This window comes from Apostichopus japonicus, chromosome 14, assembly GCF_037975245.1.
Source record: "Apostichopus japonicus isolate 1M-3 chromosome 14, ASM3797524v1, whole genome shotgun sequence".
NCBI classification, from domain to species: domain Eukaryota; kingdom Metazoa; phylum Echinodermata; class Holothuroidea; order Aspidochirotida; family Stichopodidae; genus Apostichopus; species Apostichopus japonicus.
In genome coordinates, this window is record NC_092574.1 from 10,377,827 (window position 1) to 10,400,486 (window position 22,660).

Genomic DNA, 22,660 nt, shown 5'->3' on the forward strand with positions numbered 1-22,660 from the left:
AATTTACGAGCTTTCCTGATGTCATACCGTAAATAAAGAACCGGGAGTTCACATAGATTTGCGAATCATGCTACGAGTTTATTCATAAAAAGAACATATTTTGGTATTGAACTCTATGACAGAGACTTTTGCGGAAGAAGTGGGGAAAAACAACATTTTTAATAAAGTGTGGTCGGGAACGCGCAGTGTTTCTACAATATTTCTGAGCTCTGATGGGTCAGACCATCTGTTTTTACCTCCATGGTCAGACACAAAAGTTCGTTTTCTATAAGAAGAAAAAAAACATCTTCAAAAAGAAAGCTGAGATTGCCCTTTACATTAGATCAGAAATCGTTCATGCATATTCGCTAGGCAAACCAAAATACTCTTTTATGAAAGTTAAATTAATCAATTGTAGAGACACCTCGCGAACTACAGAATTTGAGGTCATACACATTAGCTAAAGACGAATCGAATTTCCACAAGTAATTAAAGATGTCATTGACAGAGAAGTACAAGGTCAATACGGATCAAAGGTAAAGTGTCGTCTGCTTTACATACAATTGGCGCCAGGAAATTATCAAGAATCTTTCAGTATTTTGATGACGAGACAATGCAACCATAGGGGGGACCATTCGGTAGGAACCTCTTTTTTCGGTAGGAACCTCTTCTTTCGGTAGGAACCTCTTGATATAAATGGCTGAATCTTGAGAATTATATTGCTTAGAAGTTAAAAGACCGTAGATATCTGGAGCGCTGAATAAAACAGAAAACGACCTTCTTTACATGTATAAAAAATGTATCCGTGTTTGTTAACATGTTAGGGTTCAAATAACCATTGTTCACCTGTTCTGGGTTTGTCTTTTGTCATATGTAACGAATATTCAATGACCTCTGTTGTGGAAGAGGGTTGCAGGATATCGAAAGTACGTGCTTATACTTTGCGGGGCATAACGTGTTAATCCACAAATCGCGGATTTGTTGTCGTCGTGCAATATGTTAACTTTGTTAACGCAGTGCCCATTCGTTAAACATTTTTAATATCCCGATTGGCCTCCTCTGATCTGACAACCAAAAATAGTATTAAGGCGGTCAGTCCAGTTATCCCGAGAGTGCCATATACTGGGGCATCTATAGAGGTACCAAATAATGATCAAAGCAAAAACTACTCACCAAATCCCAAAACCATGATTGAGGCCCTATGTCTATATTACTGTACCGGGCCATGTTGTTCACTGTCATTAATTATTGTTTGTTTGCTAATTAATGTTTACCAAATGATGTTGACAAACCAAAAAGCCGGCAAAGTTTTCGTCCTATCATGTAAACATTACACCATCTGCGTCTGAATCGCTATACCACTTGTAGCAATTGTAACATGTGCTATTAATATATGCCTATACCAAACATTTCCGTACTATAAATACTATAATTAGAATTGTACTAGATATAACTCTCTTCTTTTTTTATTTGACATAGTGACACGAACATGTAAAATAACAATATTGGAAACATTGCATAAGGTTTGCCCTTTTAATTCATTATTTGACGTGAAAATATGGTTATTTCATTATATTAAAAGTCAAAAGTCATTCAGTTATAACTGCGTTCTTAAATATGATTGCCATTAGCATGGAACAGTAAAGTTGAAACTCAACCAAAATTCAACACAAAATAACTATGCATGGGGTGAATGTTCTGCTTGCTTCGGCATTATGTCATACTTACTTTCTTTTCATCGGTCAAACATTTCAACCTTATGACATATATTGCTGCTTTTATAGCTGCTTTACGTGTATCAAATGATGCCGTATACCTTTACCCTGCACTGTGACCCGCCGGGCTGTTTCATGAGAGGGACCTCAGACCGCATGATTTCTTTGTTGCAAAAGTTTCTGACAATGATATTAACCACTGTCAATGAATTGAATTTAAGAAAGTATTAAAAGAGTGATTTATTTGTTGAAGAATGAATTGTGTCAATTTGTGTGGAACGCTATACAGTCAGTAACTGGAACGCGATGGGCGTGCGACAACGGGAGCGGCGCAAACTATATACTACTATGTGTCACTTCAGACTAATGCCTAGTTCCTTCCCTCCCGACGACCTAAAGGGGCTATGAAAGGGGTAACAGAAATGCGTGCATGGAATTTAATCATCGTTTTTATGTGGTCTATACTTTAACATTTCTTATTTCGCTATTAACCAAAATGCAGCGATGTGTCAGTGACTGCATGGGGGTGGGGGTGGGGTGGAGGTGGAGCAGGGATTAGCGGTCAAGGATGATGGTCTTTACCCCCTTTTCCGTCATCACCTCCCTCAGCCTCTGTTCGATCAGGGTCTCATCACTGATAGACAACATTTCTGACATGCTCATCCGACGACCCTTATATACAACCTGCCTATGTCACGGCAAGGGATGTGGGTGAATTTGCTAGTTCATGGTCAGGTCACATGAACTTGTCGGCATAAGTGTTTTTTGTTTTGTTTTTTGTCTCAGTTGGTTCTGGAACGTTCCATCTAAACTACTTTGCCACATATATGTTTGCCTGGAATTACGTTTCTTTAACACTTCAGCGTGTCTTCAAGTCTTCCAAATAGATTTTCAAGTTCAATTCTGTACACTTAACATCCGTTTGCGATGTTATGCCGGATAAAGAGTCCCTTTCATACCTTGATAGTCGTTTAAGACGATGCATTTACCGTTTGCTATTGCTTGGTAATTGTATAATAATCACATTGCCCTCACAAACTCGGTCGTTGCCCAGTAGAATGGACTCAACATAAACATACAATAGGGTTTCTGCACTAGTATATTGGTGAAAATAATGTTCTGATAGCATATCCAATGACTAAGATATTAAGTCGTTAATACTATACTGTAAATTTGTCATCTGGCAACAGCAGTTTGCAGAATGATGGCATCATGGTAAATCAGTTGAAGATGTTATTTGTTTTGTTTCTCTTCATAATGTACAAGTCACTTAAATCACAGAAGATAATAATAAACTTGAATTTCACTGTGAAACTTTTTCATCGGACATACGGGGCTCAGTGAAAATTCCGATGATATCACATTTCAGGGGCAAATAGAGAAGGACAAAATTAAGTTATGTATAGGGAAAGTGAAGTTATAGCATCACATCTATCTACCGTCGTGATGCTGTGGAGACCATGTTGTATAGCACTGTCGTGAAGCGTGTCCCTACTAATTGGTAATGTGATGGGGAAGCAAAATACCCCCCGCCCACTCCCTTACCGAACAGCTCTGCTAAGTTTCAGTAACTTTAAGAATGAAATACAACTTATCAAGCTATCGGGTCCTTGGTCTTGGATTATCCTATGCTGTATTTAGCCAGGGAGTTTGTTGGTTTAACCAAAATGTTTTGAAATTTGACAGTTTTAATATAACAATTTGTAGGTTCAAAGTAGGTCGGACTGTATGATGACTGTGAAATGGAGTATAAACTTATCCAATTATCATTTGGGCCATTAATCAATGACCGTCACCCCCAAAGAGGATGGTAGTTTGATAACGAGATTAAAGATATAATTCCGTCTGGGCACGCATGGTATTGCCTCCTCACGTACTCAGTATGACTGACTATCTTTCCTATGACTTATAACTCCTATTGTGACGCTATAGTTGGTCGAGTAGAATTTTTTCTTTTTTGGGTCATATTATAGGGAAGTCAATGCTCGCAATTGAGTACGGATATTGAAGAAATAACTTCACGTACTAACCAATAATGGAATCGTATGTTATGATTTAAATGGATTTTTTTATGATAGCGGAACTTTTTTTGCCGCGAGGATGGGTTATCTTACTTTTATGTAGCAGGTGTTTGTTGCTGTTGTGCTTCTTCTGTGTAGCCCACGGGCACTGTAGAAGGCGTAAAGTTAACAATTAAGGGAAACTTAATGCAGTGTACGTAATTCGCAACACAGCTAGCATACCCGGGGCCTATACTATTTATAAATATGTTTATATATATATATATATATATATATATATATATATATATATATATATATATATATATATATATATATATATTATATATATATATATATATATATATATATATATATATATATATATATATATATATACATATACATATATATATATTTATATATATATATATATATATATATATATATATATATATATATATATATATATATATATTTATATATTTATATATTTTTTTATTTAGCGAATACCTTCAGACTGTGTTTTCTTCTGTTGTAGCTACATGTACTGCAGGGAAGATATATATTTAGGTAGGCCTAGCTAGGTAGTACCGTACGTTACTGATTTCTAACACAATCAAACTTAACTTGCGATAAGGCTGCGACCAACCAACATCTGCGTAGTACGAGATAAGGCTCCCCTGCATGTCAAAACATTTGTTTCTCGATACCAGCTAGTTTAAACCACAAATGGTATGATCACATTATGCTTGCATGTGTTTAAAGCTACACCGTTATTTATTATACCAGCGCTACAATTCTGACCTAGGGTCCACGCAAATCGAATTTGTTCCATACTTGGGTTTATTCTCTGGAGACTATGTCAAGTTGTTATGGTAATTAATGTATATCACAGACTCCCTGGACAGTCGTTTCTTTCAAATGTTTCCACTATACAGTCGTCAATCTTACAATGATACGAATAAGGGTCTCATTATTGACAAGTCTGTCCCTGTGGTATAGCTCACATGAATCAAAACTTAAAATAAGTTGCTCTGAGCAGGTCTACAACTGTTTTGTAATTGGGGTCAAGTTTTCTTCTTTGTGGAAGAAATGGAAAGTGACCGAAGTAGTGAATGTCATTAATAATTACTTGTGAATAATAGCAGGCTGTGAGAAAAATAAAAACAGTGGCGCTCTGTTTAAGCAAATTTGAACGCTAGATTAGGAGTAAGACCAATACCTCTATAAACAACGAAAAGTGAGCTTTTCAATTTACTGCTCTATTCTAACTTGTTTCGAACCAAAATCTACAATAATAATCACACTAGTTTCAGCAGCGTTGTTTTTTATGAACTAATAACTGTTGGCACAAGCAAATGTCCCAACTTGCCCTCAGTTGGATTCAACTCCTGTTGAAATCCCATCAAATATGGAGGGGGTTGTAGGAGCGGATCCATGTGGTTTTACTATTAACTGTTAGTTTAAAGTTTAAGATTGCATGCCGTAAGTGGAATAATTCTTGTTTCCCCGAGAGTGGTATACATCACGGTCGTTGCCATGGATACGAGGTTATATAATCTAATTAACGGAGGGAAACATACCACAAAGAAAACAAACATGCGTCGATGTGATCGTCCATACTACATTAGTCAAGATCGTACAAATGAGCAATACATAAGACATATCATGCTAGCAGGAAATCCGGTGAACTGGGCCAACGAAAACTTTCCTTAATAACGGCGTTCCAAAGTCATGTTCCCTCACAGGTATAACCAAATATCATTGTTAAAATTGCATGCAAGGATTGGCAGGAATGAAGTTCGTCCTTGACATACTTGTGATCCGGTTGAAACGCATGCGTTAGGCAGTGATGGGTTATTACTTATACATACCCATTCAGAAACCGACATACAAACAGACAGTTAGACAGACAACATTTATACATTTGTGCATAATTGAACTTGCAACATATCATCTATATATGTAATTAAAAAGTTTTAAAAATGATGTTTTGTTGGTCATGACCATTGAGTGTGTTTGTATAAAGGATGTAATTATAGGAACAAAAGGAGCAATTAACACTGACCTATTAAACCCTATGAAGACTGGAACCTGTAGCTCGTTACTTCAAACATGGAGCTATAAACAGATTATAGCTCAATGCTTCAAATAACCGGGTTAACAGAGAAGCAAGCGTTATATACAAGTACAAAGTATAAGACATCGTCCTGGCTGACGTATACGATAGTATTGTTTACAATAGACTCAGCCGGGGTGAAATTAATTTCTACATCATCGTGGTGTCTGCGGTATGGGGGTGTTTCCGGGGGGGGAGGATATGGAAGGAGGGTCATCTTCTGCATGACTTCTTCGTTGTTTTTTATCATGCTCTGAAAATTTCTCTCCTCTTTTTTGTGTGTGCCATTCTTAGCACAATAAAGTTGGGAACAAATATGCTGGTCACATTTAAAAATTAATCCCTCTATACCCCCCCCCCCCCCATGTTTATCAGTATAAGAATAACCTCAGTACCAAAACGTTGAACGTTACATATCACATGTAAAGTCGTCTAGCCAAGCAACACAATGTTCAATTCAATCGTTGTATTTTTCCTCGCAAAGAAAACAGACGACACTTTCCGGGTACGGCCTAGTAACCTGAATTATGATCGAAACATTTGAGTTTTGTGTAGAAAAAATGCCCGGGAGGCAAAAAATATTTCTTGATGGATTGAATATCGTTTATAATTTTTTCCCCGTGTTTTTTCCTTCCCTTTGTTGCAAATTCATATAATGCAAGATTGAAAATATCAATAACACCTCCACTTTTCAGTTCATTGTTCTGCAGAAAAACATTTGAAATTCCACACTCACAGTCATGACTTTATAAGTCCTTTTCTTGTCTTTAATAAAAAATATAAAAGAAAAGTATGGCTTGAATAGAATTTGGGTTTTACTACAAAGGTGTATTACCCTCTTGGTCCCTACATTACCTCAAATAAAACTGAGGCCAACGAATCGGGTTGAACTGCCTCTTAGTTTCGAAAACAAGCTTTCGGAATATTTTATTATTTTTCTTCAATTGTTCGAAAGAAGTCTCAGAGAGATTGATGGAAGTATAACTCGAATCCAGTATTATGTAAACAAAGCAAGTCCCCCCCTCCCCCCTTCAACAAATTCTCTATTTACCTTGACTTCTTTTTACGTATTGCACGCCTCTTCTTGGCAACTTTTGTCAAGTAGTTCCTAAAACTGATGGGCACAACAATGCACACCTTGGCGGCTGTTTAAGTTCAATATTATTACGTTTACACATAATATAGCCTATATATATATATATATATATATATATATATATATATATATATATATATATATATATATATATATATATATATATATATATATATATATATATATATATGTATATATATATATATAAATATATATATATGTATATATATATATATGTATATATATGTATGTATATATATATGTATATATATGTATATATATATATATATATATATATATATATATATATATATATATATACATATATATATAAATATATATACAGTCTATATTTCTCCATGCCATGTAGTCTATCATCATGTATAAGGTGTTCCTTTCTTAAAGCCGCATTTCTTTAAAAACACACATAAACAGATGTTTTGATAGATTCCCTTCCATGACATTGTTATGACGAGCTACTTCTTTTTCCACAGCCATTAATGTTTTTTTGCAAAGAATGAACAAACGAACGTTACGTTTAGCAACTAAGTCGCCACGGGTACAGGCTTGTCTGGAAACACATGAACAACATAGTTGTACACATTTTGCAATATATAGGCCTATGTATGTGTTTATTTATTATATGAACTTATGTATTTTCTATTTTATGTTTTGTTTTTTCCCCCTCTTACAGCTAGTTGCGAAAAAGAGTGCGTGAATGGAGAGTGCGTAGCACCGGATAGATGTGAATGTTTTGAAGGATGGATGGGTTCAACTTGCGAGAAGGGTCAGTAAACATTAGTGTATATTGTATGTTACTAACCCATTGATTGACTTTAAAATCTAGTCAACCCGAGTATGTAAAAGTACGTCCCGTTGCTTTAATTGCTGGTTATTTGACAAGTGTATAAACGTTTGAGATGAATAACCAGCCAACCTGCTTTCAAAATGGCTAATTTTGTATTACAAAAAAAAAAAACTTGTTTTATCGTGTATGATAGACGCGTCCAGGAACGCTATACATGCAATATTGAACATTTCATATTCGGGTTTAGACCGCAATGTTTACAATGTGCGACTAATGTGCGACATATTATTGATGATCAACGGGTGTGTTTGTATTTTCTGCTATCCGAATCGCACCTTCAATGTTTTGTTATTAGCCGGATTTCCATGGTAACAAGATGTAAAATGTCTGTTTATTTGTTGCCTGCTTCGAGGAAGTATTTTTCATATATGTTTATAGTCTACCTCAAAAGTTAAAACGTAAGTTGATTCTCTTCAGTTTATTATGATTATCAATCCTTTCGGATTTCTGGTCGGTTTGTAGATCAGTCATCGGCCGGCTACATTGATATTCGATTCCTACTTTTCACAGATTTTAACGAATGCGCAGTGCGGCCTTGTCAACATCGCTGTATGAACCAACCGGGTAGCTATCGGTGCTACTGTGAGACTGGTTACGCACTTATGCCTGACAACCATCGATGCCAAAGTAAGTGTTCAATGACTTGAGTTAGTGAACACCAAAATGGGATTTTCCTCACATCGTTCGATTTAGAGCATAAGTGCCAGTGTACAAACTGTGGCCCCGTTGCCCTCGTGGGAAATTTCTGCGGCTCGCGAACGGTTTTCAAAACCATATCAATAAGGCTCCCCAAATCCTTATGATGAAGTCTTCATATATCTGAGGAGTTGGTATAGCAGAGGTCCAGGTCCTACTGTTGGTGGGATGTTCCAATCCCAACATAAGGGATGGACAGTGCGCATGTATAGAGTATATAACCATGTAGTGTACGATGCTATTCCCGTTACACGGGAGTGGCTATATCATTAGGTTTTGTGGCACGCGGATTGTGTAATAATTTCACTGCGGCCTTCATACAAGATCAATTTCGCGCCACCAGAAATTGAGAGATGAAGAAATAAAGAAGCGAAATATAGGCTTATAAGAAGAAAATAAAGAAACATAAAATGAAAATCGATGATGAGATGAAGAAATATCCCACACATGTATATTGTTTTTTTACCTTTGTGAATATTTGACCCACACATCCATCCATCTGTTATGAAATCTTTTTTGATCCTGTCACAAAATAAACGAAACCCGAGACAGCAAAATCCCAGAACCCGTATGTGTTGTATGTTATATCCTGTTATATATAGGTACCACACAGGCTGTAACTTTGCACATTAAAGTCTTGTCAAAGATACATCGTTAAGAGGTATTTTAGAAATGTAAAAAAATAATAGGATTATAATCAATGACCTTTGACTTGTCATCAATCAACCTGCCACATAGGCTGGGGCATTCACAAAAGACGGGATTGTTCTAGTCGCCGCATCTGAGCAATATCATGTAATCAAGTCGGCTGTTCGGTCTTGGCAACGAAACTGTTATGGAACACCGTTGTTGAAAGAAATCGTTACCCAATAATCATCGGGTTGGGTTTCGATAATGTAACATGAATCGGATGAATCGTTCATTGCGCGCCATTTTTTGTATTGGTCTCAAAACGAGACAGTTAAAAACATAAGAGATATATATTCATATCTGATTGTTCTGACATTAGCGCTTATCGGATCGTTGAATTTATTTAATGGTAAGATTTGGACAATGTTCTCAACACGTCTGGTTCCGTTGAAATTGTCAGACTTCCGGTGAAGTGTTGTTTAACTTGTTTGATAACCTACGGTAGCGTGAAGATGCCATCATCAATAAATGTTTTTAAAAGCAAGCGATATGTTAACGTGTGTGGTCGTTTTAGTTTGCATGCAGTTTAACGTAGGGCACGAATATCGTACAAAACTATTGTTCAAAACTACGAACTTTTCCATACATTAGCAAGTAATTAAGCGATTCGGCCAAAGGTTGACTTTAGACGGACCTATATTCATGATATGTTAGAGGCTGGTCAAGAAATAACGAAAAATATTAAGCGATTTTCGTTTCTGTCGTTCCTACAGCTATTCCGGTTTCATAGATATTCATGCTAATATCTCGAGCTCGGGAATGCTCCTTTAAGGCTAATTTGACGATGACGTCATTTCCCCCATTTAATGTCCAATGTCATCCTAAATCAAGCTTGTAGATTAAATTACTTAAGCATTTAAGCCACTATTTTTTGTTCTCATACGTTAGCCCCCAAGAACAATGTTTTGTTTATTACATAAAAATGAAGTTTTGTTTCTTAAGCTTATAACGATAAAGGTGCCATCAGATTGTGGTCGCCAGATTGTGGTAGGGGGTATACCTGCTACCACAATCTTCTTGTATACAAAAGAATGAATTAGTCTAACCACTTGGCATATCTTACCAAACATCGACAACAATTCCCTGCCCCCCCCCCCATATCCCCGTATCGAGACGAAGAGTTGAATGTGAATACTTAACGTAAGTAATTCGATTAAAACCATATTTCGTTTGATCGAATCTATATCTATTGTAATGTGGCGTATTATATGGCGGATATGCGCTAAATTAAACAGGAAAAGAAAGCAAGATAGGAAGTCATTAAAACCTGACACATACCTCTCCATTTATTTGTGATGTGATCAAAATCTGTCTGTATATGTAGATGATGAACTCATACAACTTCCCCACCGACAATATTCCCTCCAGAAATACATAAACCCGTTAGGTCAAATATTTTAACGTTGATACGTTACCTATCATCGTAAACAGCTTATATCAGAGCACGCAACAGCTCAGTACTGTTTAATATTGACTATTATTGAGACATTAACCAAGAGAAAACAAGTCATTTATGTAATCAAGCAGAAAAACAGAATTCTTTGGTCATTCTCAACAACAAAAAAACAACAAAAAAATGAAGAAGTTTGTAAGGCATTTAATAGTTTGTGAAAATGGAAAGGAGGTTGTATCCATTGATGAATGTTGTTGGGGGTTTTGGAAGTTGAAATGTGTTGTGTAGTTAAAGGGAGAGTCTGTATAGGGAATATGTTGTTATGTTGCAGTAAACATACAATTGGGCATGATTTTACAAGTATAGCACATGTGTTGAACTAAGGACAGGCCAGTCAACTACAGAAGTAACAGAACGCTAACCTTGATGTATCAACTTACCCATCAAATAATTTCTGATTTCGAAGAACACGTCGCTTAACATGCATGAATGTCAATACCACGTTAAATAACGCTTTATATCGTTCTCTAACCGTCTTTCTTTTCACTCCACAGGGGATAAACGATGCCTTACTCACCATTGTTCTTTCGCCTGCAGGAGAAAAGGACGTAAGATCTCTTGCTCATGTCCACCAGGCTGGGACCTAGCACCGGATGGCAAAAATTGTAGAGGTATGCCTGTAATGATAAGTAAAAAAAAATGATCAATTTACGAACGAATGTTATGTAGAGAAACATTACTCGAAAAATGGACAATACTTACTCGTGAGCGTTCAAACAGTCGAATGCAAAAACTCTAACAGAGCCTTTAATAGGGGAGAATTAATATAAAACCTCGGATGATCATACTCCTCGCGATCGCACCCTACTTGAAGCGTAAAAAGTCAAATTGTCTTCACATTATCTTCAACCAAACCACCCCCCCCTGCCCCAGCACCCACACACACACATATACATATATTTACATATACATGTACATATATATACACACGTACACACGTATATATATATATATATATATATATATATATATATATACAGATAATATAATATATATGTGTACATATAGATATATTATTACTATTAATACTGAATATACTTTGTGTTTCAAAAGACACGACACACATGTTTCAACCATATTCTAGATAACGTCTGTCAATTTTTCAGGAAGTGACCTTCCCCGACATACAGAATATCTGAGTGCAAAGAACATTGAAGAAAGAAACAAAAAATATGTCTTCTTTTTATTCTGTCGGCCTTTAAGGGGGAGGGGGGGGGCATTCAAATTTTCAGACACTCAATTTCCTTTTTTTGTCGATTAATTCCTGTACGTGATGCTTTGGAAGTTGTTTAACTTTCAACACATATTATATCTCTTCTGTCGGACATGATGGCATCCACGCCCGTCTATAATCGTTTCCTGATTCCCCACACGATATCCAAATAAGCACGTTTATCATCGCTTTTCTTCTGCAGGTCTACAGAATCAGTTCAGAAACCTTAACACGGGTTAGGTTTATGAAGTAAATAAATAATATATAAATATGGCCCATTCGTTACCATAGCATCGTTCAAGTAATGTTCTCGTACGAAATAAAAGAGGGCGTTGTATACGAAATAAGAAGGCGTTGTATCACAATAAAATTAAGGATAATGACGTTAGATCCAAATTAGAAGTCGTGTGAAGTTGCCAAGGCTCCAAGTGATGTTCTCTAGGCTAAGGAACAACGCTTGCAACTTAATTTGAAACAATAATTTATTAGAGATAGCACATGTTGGACCATCACACATGAGTTGTCTCTAATACATATGCGTATAGAGTCAGCTTATTATGATACGGGGCTGTTTTATACTATTTACAAAAAGTCCATGAATTCCCGGACTGAGATGTTATAGCCGGGTGGGCGGTACGCCATGGGCTTTCGGTATGTTTGGGTTTTCTCCTAGGCTGATGCAGTTTCCTTGAACAATTCTTTCCAATGCCATCAACCAATACGTCATATAAGAAATGCTTATATTGAACGGCTGATATGTATTTATGAATCAGACACCCCATTCACACAGAGTTGCGTGGAACCGTACAACAACCTCCACGTATACCATGAGTAGTAAGTAGAATTACAATAGTCTGTGAAGATTGTCATTAAATGCATAAGGTTGTGGTGACGTCATTTAGCAAACTGTAAACGGGTCTGAAGAGTTTCGCAACCTATAATCACCGTGCGTCTTGCCTGTTCTGTATTGCCAATCAGTAAGTCTGTATTTGCGCAATGGCGTTTGCTAATGTGGGTCAGCCTTACGAAATGCAAACACCAACGTGTTTTTCCCCCACGTTTAATATACAACTGTTGAGCGTGTGTCACCCACTATATCAGGTGCTAACAACTCCGTGCTGCTACAGGTGATAATTTGCCCTGATCAGAGCCGTATGGAAATATTGACATTTCCGGCACATTTTTTTCTCGCCTTAGTGATAAATTTTATGACTTGAACATGTGTTATGTCATCCTGTTTTGTCACAAGACTCTTCCTTCTTGAACTCTAATGCAAACATTGCTGCGAAGGTCTTCGACGCCCGTCCCTCTAAAATACCATATTCAACAGATGTAGCGAGATGATGTTACAACAGAACTCGTCTGTAAACCTCTAAGACATATGTAGTTCATTTAGATAACCGAGGCGATCCACCCTTTCCCACCCACCACAACAGCCCCGCTTACTCCGGTTAATAACAACATTCATACAGTATCATATATCTTATTTTATTATGTAACCATGACGACGAAATGTTGTAAACTTCGTTTCTAGACAGCTTTTCTTTTGAATTGATATTGGTGAATTTTTGGACAGGATTCGATAATTTAGAAACGCTGCTATACCGATGTGATTATTGAGCATGCGTACTATGACCTTGATAATCACTTAAAATAATAAAAGGAAAAGTCTAAGATTTTTGTTTTAATAAGTTCATGCATGCTATATTTATGTGATTAATGTTTATAAGCAGAGTTGAGGGCGATGTAATATTTAGGAACGAAAATATGTAAAACCTGTAGCAAGTTTGCATCAGGCTCACATTGATTCCAAGGTTTATTTGGTTATATATACAAAAGGTTTGTTAAAAGTTCTGGTGACGAATAACAAACTAACATAAAATGCTATTTTGTTAGCAAACATCAATATTGTGTCTAGCATCAGTCTAGCTTAGTACGGTACACTTATACCCGATATGATTTCAACTTCCAGTTCAAACAGATAATGTGGTGGTAAACCATTGCTGTTAAAGGAGATACAAATCCAATCATCATGTTTATATACTTTGTTCATGTTTATATACTTTGTTTACAAAGATCTTTTAGAGAAAAGTGACCTTAAAATGCTGTTCCGTTCGGGAGATATTCTCTAGATTAATAATCGTGTGTAGAAGCTGTCATTCTGTAATTCTATGTTGTCACTTAGATATAACAGCTCACTTTCAACTTTGTGTTTTCCCCATTCCTTTCAAAACAAAATTTTGGCAATGTTTTGATACTGAAACGTCTGCTAACAGAAGAAGGTCGTGTCAGGAATCTTTATAACCTAGGCTCATTATTCTGCAACTCCACCCCTCCTCCCCCCCCCCCCATTATAGAAAATAAACATTAGAGCAAAAAAAGAAAACCATAAGAAAGATCAAACACATGTGGTTCGATGAGATGATATTAAGACTTCACCAAGTCAAATTTTGTTTGATGTCTCCCAAATTGAATAAGATGTGTGTTAACAGTTGGACATGTTGTTCACCGCATGTATCTCTGGTAGCAATATACACCATGCAATATTGATGGTAGGGATGGTATTGTACGAATAGATTCCCCAGTTTTTATTGTTTTATTTGATCTTTTTGATTGTATCAAACAACATTTCTCTCAGATTTCGTTATATCTTCGCGTTTGATATTTTGGATAAATCATTTGCTTCGGGACCAAACTTGAAATTGATAAGTCGTAAAAGTTCGAAAGTTTATGACTATACATTGTCAGATATAATAAATGAAAAATGGTTATGACTCTTGATATTGAATAACTCATTTATGTTTCTTCTCTCGTAGATATCGACGAATGTGCGACCGGGCAAGCCAGGTGTGGTCCGAATTTGAGATGTCACAATAGCATGGGCGATTATATATGTCTCTGCCCCCTCGGAAAGCATTATGAATATAGCGAATTCTTTAAGAAATACAAATGCGTTGGTAAGTTCCTAAACTGTGCAAATTCACTGGTTTCAGCCTATAATATATATAGAGAGAGAAGTACTCTTACAAATAAATGATGAACATGATTGAGCGTTAAGGTTTTGGTGACCGAAAGACAACCTGACCTGTAAGTGGAAAACACTATTCGCTTAAAAATGACGGAAGGGTTTGCTAAAACAAAAGATACGAAATTAACAACCAGTAAAGGATGACTTTAGACTAAAGTAAGAAAATGAGTGGTTCTTTTTAAGAAAAGTCACCCAGGAAAAAACCTGGGCACGAAAAACCAAACAACAGAACGACTGATCCGCTCTCAACCCCAGTCCCCTTGCATCGAGACTGTGACTGTGTGATCATCGCGTGTATCACGATTCCCCCTCGAAAGGGAGCAGATACTACACATGATGTTAGCCAAAAGGCCGGAAAGCGAAATGAGTGGTAATGCACATGTTTCGATAGTTATTGTGATTATCAAGATTCTCAACCTCTGGAAAGCCCCTTTAAGGCTATATTTACGATGACATCGGTTCCTCTGTGTTCATATTTCAGTATTTACGTTAACACATGCACCCACATGGCCCCGCCATTTTTTTTGACACACTCCACTGGTGACTTTTGACTGTGGGTCGATTTTGTTTAATGTTCATTCTTTTAACAACCAATCTGTTAACTTCTAAGTTACATATTCATGAGATACGAGTGTTCAGACAGCTCTTACAAGTACTGATGGTATGCCCAGACCAAGTTCAGTGTGTGTGCATGTGTGTGTGCGTTCGTATACTACATATATTTAGATCAATACTCTGTTTTCACTGATGGAATGTTGATCTCTGTTGGCTGATTTTGATGAAGTGTTGATTCTGTTACTAATCATTCTTTTACCCTCATTTACATATTCATTAGCTGATAAGGGATGCTCGGACGACCCCTGCTTTCCCGGTGCTGAATGCATACCGCAGGCCAAATTCAACATCGATCCACGTTTTCCAATTCCGGATGACGTAGACTTACGACTGTATCGATGTGGAACCTGCCCTGATGGATATGAAGGCGATGGAGAAACCTGTACTGCAGTCAGTAAGTCCACAAGCCTGAATCATAAAGTCACTTTAAGGTTTGAAAAGAAGCCACAATAAATCGTATTTAAAAGGGTGGGTAATCGGTGGGTAGTCGGTTCAGCAAAATTAAAGAAAGTAGAAAACCAAGGAGAATAACAAACCCGGTCAACGTTTGTTAACCGGGGTAGGTTAACGTTTGTTAAGTAGGCAGATGTCAGTTTGAGGTTTAACATGAAAATCTGCCACAGCACTACTTGGAGGAGTACTTGGCATATGTAGACCAACCTTTCTTAATTTTTATATATTTTCATATCCATCTGATTTCTTTCGCTCACTAACATGTAACTGGCAATAGAGATTTTTCAATACAAGATATCCATGCTTAGCCACCCCCCCCCCCCCCACATGGCTCCTTTTCTGTTATCTTTAAATTAGGTTACGAATTATCCAAGACAACTCGGTCCCTTCCCATCATTGTCATCGTCATCACCATCGTCAATTCTTCATCAGTATCCCTTGCCCCCCCCCCTCCCAGTGCACCTTGGAATCACATATAACACGACAATGATAAGTCTGCCGATATACCGGTGCGCTATGTGGCACGAATCGATTATCCTGTACTTTTCTACAATTTTACCACAATTTAAAAACAGGAACAAAACAGTTCACCTTTAATTTTGCTTTCTTTTACAGCTACAGTAGCACCACCATCTACAGTAGCCATGACTGTTCACGTTGGTTTTACCACAGATGCTCGCGATTCTGCCAAAGGAGCAAGTGTCGAAAGTCGAACTTTTCCAATACCTATTACAAATGTTAGTGGCAACAAAGTTGCAAACGAAACAAAGGAGGTCAACGACATTATTTCGAAATCACAGAGGGTGAACACAGGTGACATTGCAACAATCACTTACACAATTGAAGACGCACAAACTACAGAGAAGATCAAGTTGCCATTCACTACGAAGCCGCGGACAACCACAGCAAAAACAACTGAGAAACCTACCACAACTCCTAAGACAACAATTGCACCGACAACAATAACAGTGGCAGCAACAACGACAGAAGAGCCTCCGACGACAACCATGCTTACTACGACAGTTTTACCGACTACTACAACAATGCCGACCACAACAACAATGCCGACGACAACAACGATACCCACCACTACAACATTGCCGACCACAACAGTGATACCCACCACTACAAAAATGCCGACCACAACAGTGATACCCACCACGACAACATTGCCTACGACAACAGTGATACCCACCACTACAACAATGCCGACCACAACAGTGATACCCACCACTACAACATTGCCGACCACAACAGTGATACCCACCACTACAACATTGCCGACCACAACAGTGATACCCACCACTACAACATTGCCGACCACAACAGTGATACCCACCACTACAACAATGCCGACCACAACAGTGATACCCACCACTACAACAATGCCGACCACAACAGTGATACCCACCACTACAACATTGCCTACCACAACAGTGATACCCACCACTACAACATTACCGACGACAACAGTGATACCCACCACTACAAAAATGCCGACCACAACAGTGATACCCACCACTACAACATTGCCGACCACAACAGTGATACCCACCACTACAACATTGCCGACGACAACAGTGATACCCACCACTACAACAATGCCGACCACAACAGTGATACCCACAACTACAACAATGCCAACGACAACAGTGATACCCACCACTACAACATTGCCGACAACAACAGTGATACCCACCACTACAACAATGCCGACCACAACAGTGATACCCACCACTACAACAATGCCGACCACTACAACAATGCCGACCACAACAGTGATACCAACCACGACAACATTGCCAACGACAACAGTGATACCCACCACTACAACAATGCCGACCACAACAGTGATACCAACCACTACAACAATGCCCACCACTACAACAATGCCGACGACAACAGTGATACCCACCACTACAACAATGGCGACAACAACAGTGATACCCACCACTACAACATTGCCGACCACAACAGTGATACCAACCACTACAACAATGCCCACCACTACAACAATGCCGACGACAACAGTGATACCCACCACTACAACAATGGCGACCACAACAGTGATACCCACCACTACAACAATGGCGACCACAACAGTGATACCCACCACGACAACATTGCCGACGACAACAGTGATACCCACCACTACAACAATGGCGACCACAACAGTGATACCCACCACGACAACATTGCCGACGACAACAGTGATACCCACCACTACAGCAATGCCGACCACAACAACAATTCCGACTACAACAGTACCGACGACAACCACGATGCCGACAACAACAAGGATGCCGACTACACTACCTCCACCACAAGAACTCACAGTTTTAACAATGGATTCCATGGGTCATTCTCTTGATGATGCGAATGTTATTTTATATCGTTTCGACAGAAGAAGCAACAGTTACATAGAATACGAAGACACCACCGACATTGATGGCTTAGCAAGGATCCCCGTACCGGAAGGAGAGCATTTTGTTATATACGTCACAAAACCTGACTTCATCGAGCAATCCAAGACCTTTATCTGGATTCCATACACACGTGAGTATTTGTCAGTGGAAACCGTAGTTATCTTACACGAAGACCGACTTAAACTTAAAGAGGAGATTGTGTGGAAGCTCTTACAGGTCACTTTAACTGTTGTTCGATCTATTTCTTCATTTTAAATATACATAGATACATAGCAGCTGGGAAGTAGAGTACAACCGTTAAGGAATGTAATTTTGAGAGTTTTGGAAAGTTTAATATTTAATATTTGTGGATGTTGAGGCACCAAGTTGCGTTGTACAGTTGTTACAATATGATGGTATCACTGTATTTGACTAATACAGCAAAAACTCTACTGTAGGTAAGAAACCATTACTTAGTAAACATAATTTATTACATCAGGAACGACCAAGATAGGTCCAAATTTCAGTGATTTCTCCGTGACATCACAGCCCCCCCCCCCAACAAAAGTACTGTGGTCCGACTGCCTGAGGTATAGTTGAAGGTGTTAAGCCAGTCAAACTAGGTCATATTCAATCAAACATCATCTCGAGTTAAGGTGATATTTTTTTCTCCTCAATATAGGTTTCACATTGTTTGTCACCAGAACAAGGGCGTGGGAACTGGGGGGGCTGGGGGGCGCCAGCCCCCCAGTGAAAAATATGGGGGGCGGAAGTATCATTCCGCCCCCCCCCCCCCCCGCTCCGCAAGTCAGAAAACCCCTTTTTTATTTCCAAATGAGAAAAAAATCTCATTTGAAGCACCAAATTGCATTTAAGGCCAGGTGAAAATGCAAAATTCTTTACAAAATGGAGTGAGAGTTGAAGTGTGCTATATTGCACCAAATTGCATCTGAGGCCACCTGGAAATGCAAAAAAATTCCAAAGGGGAGGGCCGGGGGACACCCCCTCCCCTTAGACCCCTCCCCCGGGCCGGCCATCAGTCTTCAGCCCCCCCACTCAAAAGTACCTTCCTACGCCACTGCACCAGAATATCCTTTCAAGTGAATTTTCTCTTCAATTTTCAGATAATCTGTTAAGGATTAATTTGAATGCTGGTGGTATCAGAGCAACGATGCCGTTAGTCTGGTACTCTGGATTTGTAAAGGAAATGAAATTTTCGGAACTTAACGACGAGTATGTTATGGAGCTTAAAGCAGGTAAGTTCCTGCTTTTATTTCATTTTAAAATAGTTCTTTGGAGGAGAGAGATTTCAAGAAGCTATACAACGAAGAAATAACGTGTTCAACGTGTTCATGTCTTGCGTAAAAAAAGGGGATGACTGAAGGTAGACTTCAAATGGAATATGGTCACATTATAGCCGTGAAATGTACGAGGAAAATTGTATATTGAACGTATATTGTCTTAGCGTTCGAATCTAATAATGCTTGCTGAGTTTACTCATGTGTTAAGAAACATACTTATATGAACAATACTCTCAAGAACATTGCTATTAGCCAACAATGTACAAATGTCCGCAACGGTTAAGATACAAGCGACTTAAACGCTTCACGTAATTTTGAAATGAGACAACGATTTGTTTGATGTGTATGTGCGTCCTGTCACAATATTTGTGTGCGCGAGTATGCGTGCATATGTGTTTAACAAGTGTTGTGATGCCACTTTTGATATTGACTTCAGGGAAATCCCGGATTTCATCAATGAGAGGGTAGACTTGGAGCCCTTTAGGGTGAAGGTGGATGGATCGTAGCGTTTTGTTTGATAAGAATTTTTACACGTCTACAAATTATGCATTCCGAGGCATAGTTTGATCATTATATTTTATATCTATAATTAGGTTGACAAAGGGGTGGGGTGGGGTCGGGGAGGGGGATGATAACAGCTAAAAAACAGTGTCAGTGATCTTCATCTCTTTTACTAACAGGTGCGCTAGATCTTCAAGAAGGCCAGAGAGCTCTACTAACCTGCCTCCCAGTCAATGTTTCGAACCCGGACGAATTGAGAAAAGCGCCAGAACTTCTCGCAAATTCTTTGTCCCCGAAAGCAAATAGTAAGTATCGACCTCTCCTTAATGTATACCTAACAGGTTTGTGCATCCTAAGAAAATGAGGTACGGTGAACAAGTGCATATACATAAACATTTACAATGTTCAACTCATTAGTTCATAAGGCATGTTTTTTTTTTTCTTTTTTCGTGGCAATCTTGACTGTATATCGAGAGAGAGAGAGAGAGAGTGAGATAGATAAAGTGGGGGTGGGGGCGAGGCGAGGGAGGGAGGGAGGGAGGGAGGGAGGGAGGGAGGGAGGGAGGGAGGGAGGGAGGGAGGGAGGGAGGGAGGGAGGGAGGGAGGGAGGGAGGGAGGGAGGGAGGGAGGGAGGGAGGGAGGGAGGGAGGGAGGGAGGGAGGGAGGGAGGGAGGGAGGGAGGGAGGGAGGGAGGGAGGGAGGGAGGGAGGGAGGGAGGGAGGGAGGGAGGGAGGGAGGGAGGGAGGGAGGGAGGGAGGGAGGGAGGGAGGGAGGGAGGGAGGGAGGGAGGGAGGGAGGGAGGGAGGGAGGGAGGGAGGGAGGGAGGGAGGGAGGGAGGGAGGGAGGGAGGGAGGGAGGGAGGGAGGGAGGGAGGGAGGGAGGGAGGGAGGGAGGGAGGGAGGGAGGGAGGGAGGGAGGGAGGGAGGGAGGGAGGGAGGGAGGGAGGGAGGGAGGGAGGGAGGGAGGGAGGGAGGGAGGGAGGGAGGGAGGGAGGGAGGGAGGGAGGGAGGGAGGGAGGGAGGGAGGGAGGGAGGGAGGGAGGGAGGGAGGGAGGGAGGGAGGGAGGGAGGGAGGGAGGGAGGGAGGGAGGGAGGGAGGGAGGGAGGGAGGGAGGGAGGGAGGGAGGGAGGGAGGGAGGGAGGGAGGGAGGGAGGGAGGGAGGGAGGGAGGGAGGGAGGGAGGGAGGGAGGGAGGGAGGGAGGGACTCGGTAAGAGTCTGGAAGGCCCGACATGCAGACATGAGATTAAAAAATTCAAACGTTTCTTGCGCTTACCAAATAATGACTACAAACGTGCTTGTTGGTTTTTCTTAGGGAAGGAAAATGTCATTTCAGGTCAGCAGAGGTCACGATGTGAACAAATGTAAAAGCCCTATATCTCACGAATGGTAACTTGGAGGGAGTTTTCACATGCGTCATTGATTAGAATCATGAACATGTATGGAACAAGTCAAATGACGTCACTAAGTGAAGACCAAAAGGTCAACACAGGTCAAATCTGAAAATGGGAAATTTGTAGATTCAACATAATTTGAACATGTTGGGTTCATATCGCTTTCAGTGGAGTCCTAGTTCGGTAGAGTTTAACAGGTGTAAATTCTTTGAACACAAAAAAAAAAAACTCAGGTGGAATCATGTGGTGATGTGCAACAAGTGAAAACTGTTAGCTTATCAAAACTGACCAACAGCTTTGAAATGAGGATTTCGTACCGAACCATGTTACACAATTGTCACAAACAATGACTCAATTTGTGTTAAGAAATTCAGCTTTTTGAGTATTTACCAATAGCAATTGATTATTGGGACTAACATTTTCATGTTTCTGTTTTCCTTCTTCTTCCATTCTTAACACGATTCACGGCAGGCACATAACTTTCTGTTCATTACTAGTATAATATTTATATAAAAACAAACAACCGAAAATTATTTTTAGAAACTTGTGAGAACATTCTAGCTGTCCTTGAATCTTTGTGGAACAATGTCAGTAATGTCTTCAAGTTATTATTTTGTTTCTTTTTCCTCCGCAGAGGGTAATGTGACCCATGGTTTGGAAGTATTTGCGATGGCAGAATTTCGTTTGCTACGACAAGAGTTAGAATCGGATGAGAATGAGAATGGCAATGTAGATGTTCTCCGCCCCGTTAAGATTACAATACCGATAACGGGATCCACTGAAAATTTAAGAAACTATCAGGCCATGACCGCTTGGTATTTTGATGAAACTTCCGGTATGTAACATTTAACTGATACTGAGTGAAAATCACTTGACAGATATAACACGGTGTTAACATTCGATTTTTTTTAAGTCGATGATTAGGTCGAAAATGACTTCACTTGCCTCAGTCATTGCAATATGGAATGTTAACCGTGTGCAGTGCCATAGTAATTGAGTAACAAAATGTTATGGTACCCTCCCCCTCCCCCTTGAGGACCTTTTAATACCCAATTCGTGTTTTCAAACATATACTGCGAATGATGCCTTTCCTCTCAAATAGCCCAAGACTAACTTCACCTAGGTGTTCTAAA

At 39.3% G+C, this 22,660-nt stretch overlaps 1 protein-coding gene and 1 long non-coding RNA gene across 2 annotated transcripts in view; one reads left to right on the forward strand and one right to left on the reverse strand.

Annotated features, from left to right (window-relative positions):
* Positions 1 to 22,660, forward strand: part of LOC139979371 (uncharacterized) — an 89,183-nt gene that overhangs the window by 51,712 nt on the left and 14,811 nt on the right. Inside the window, exons 3-11 of the mRNA XM_071990098.1 lie at positions 7,607 to 7,699; positions 8,291 to 8,407; positions 11,114 to 11,230; positions 14,649 to 14,789; positions 15,696 to 15,869; positions 16,544 to 18,484; positions 19,458 to 19,589; positions 20,315 to 20,440; positions 22,162 to 22,362. Coding sequence (XP_071846199.1) covers positions 7,607 to 7,699; positions 8,291 to 8,407; positions 11,114 to 11,230; positions 14,649 to 14,789; positions 15,696 to 15,869; positions 16,544 to 18,484; positions 19,458 to 19,589; positions 20,315 to 20,440; positions 22,162 to 22,362 — 3,042 coding nt within the window. The remainder of the gene's footprint in view (positions 1 to 7,606; positions 7,700 to 8,290; positions 8,408 to 11,113; positions 11,231 to 14,648; positions 14,790 to 15,695; positions 15,870 to 16,543; positions 18,485 to 19,457; positions 19,590 to 20,314; positions 20,441 to 22,161; positions 22,363 to 22,660) is intronic.
* LOC139979374 (uncharacterized) overlaps positions 1 to 22,660 on the reverse strand; it is a 42,824-nt gene that overhangs the window by 18,713 nt on the left and 1,451 nt on the right. The window contains exon 2 of the long non-coding RNA XR_011797142.1: positions 11,137 to 11,236. This is a non-coding gene — a long non-coding RNA (uncharacterized lncRNA). The remainder of the gene's footprint in view (positions 1 to 11,136; positions 11,237 to 22,660) is intronic.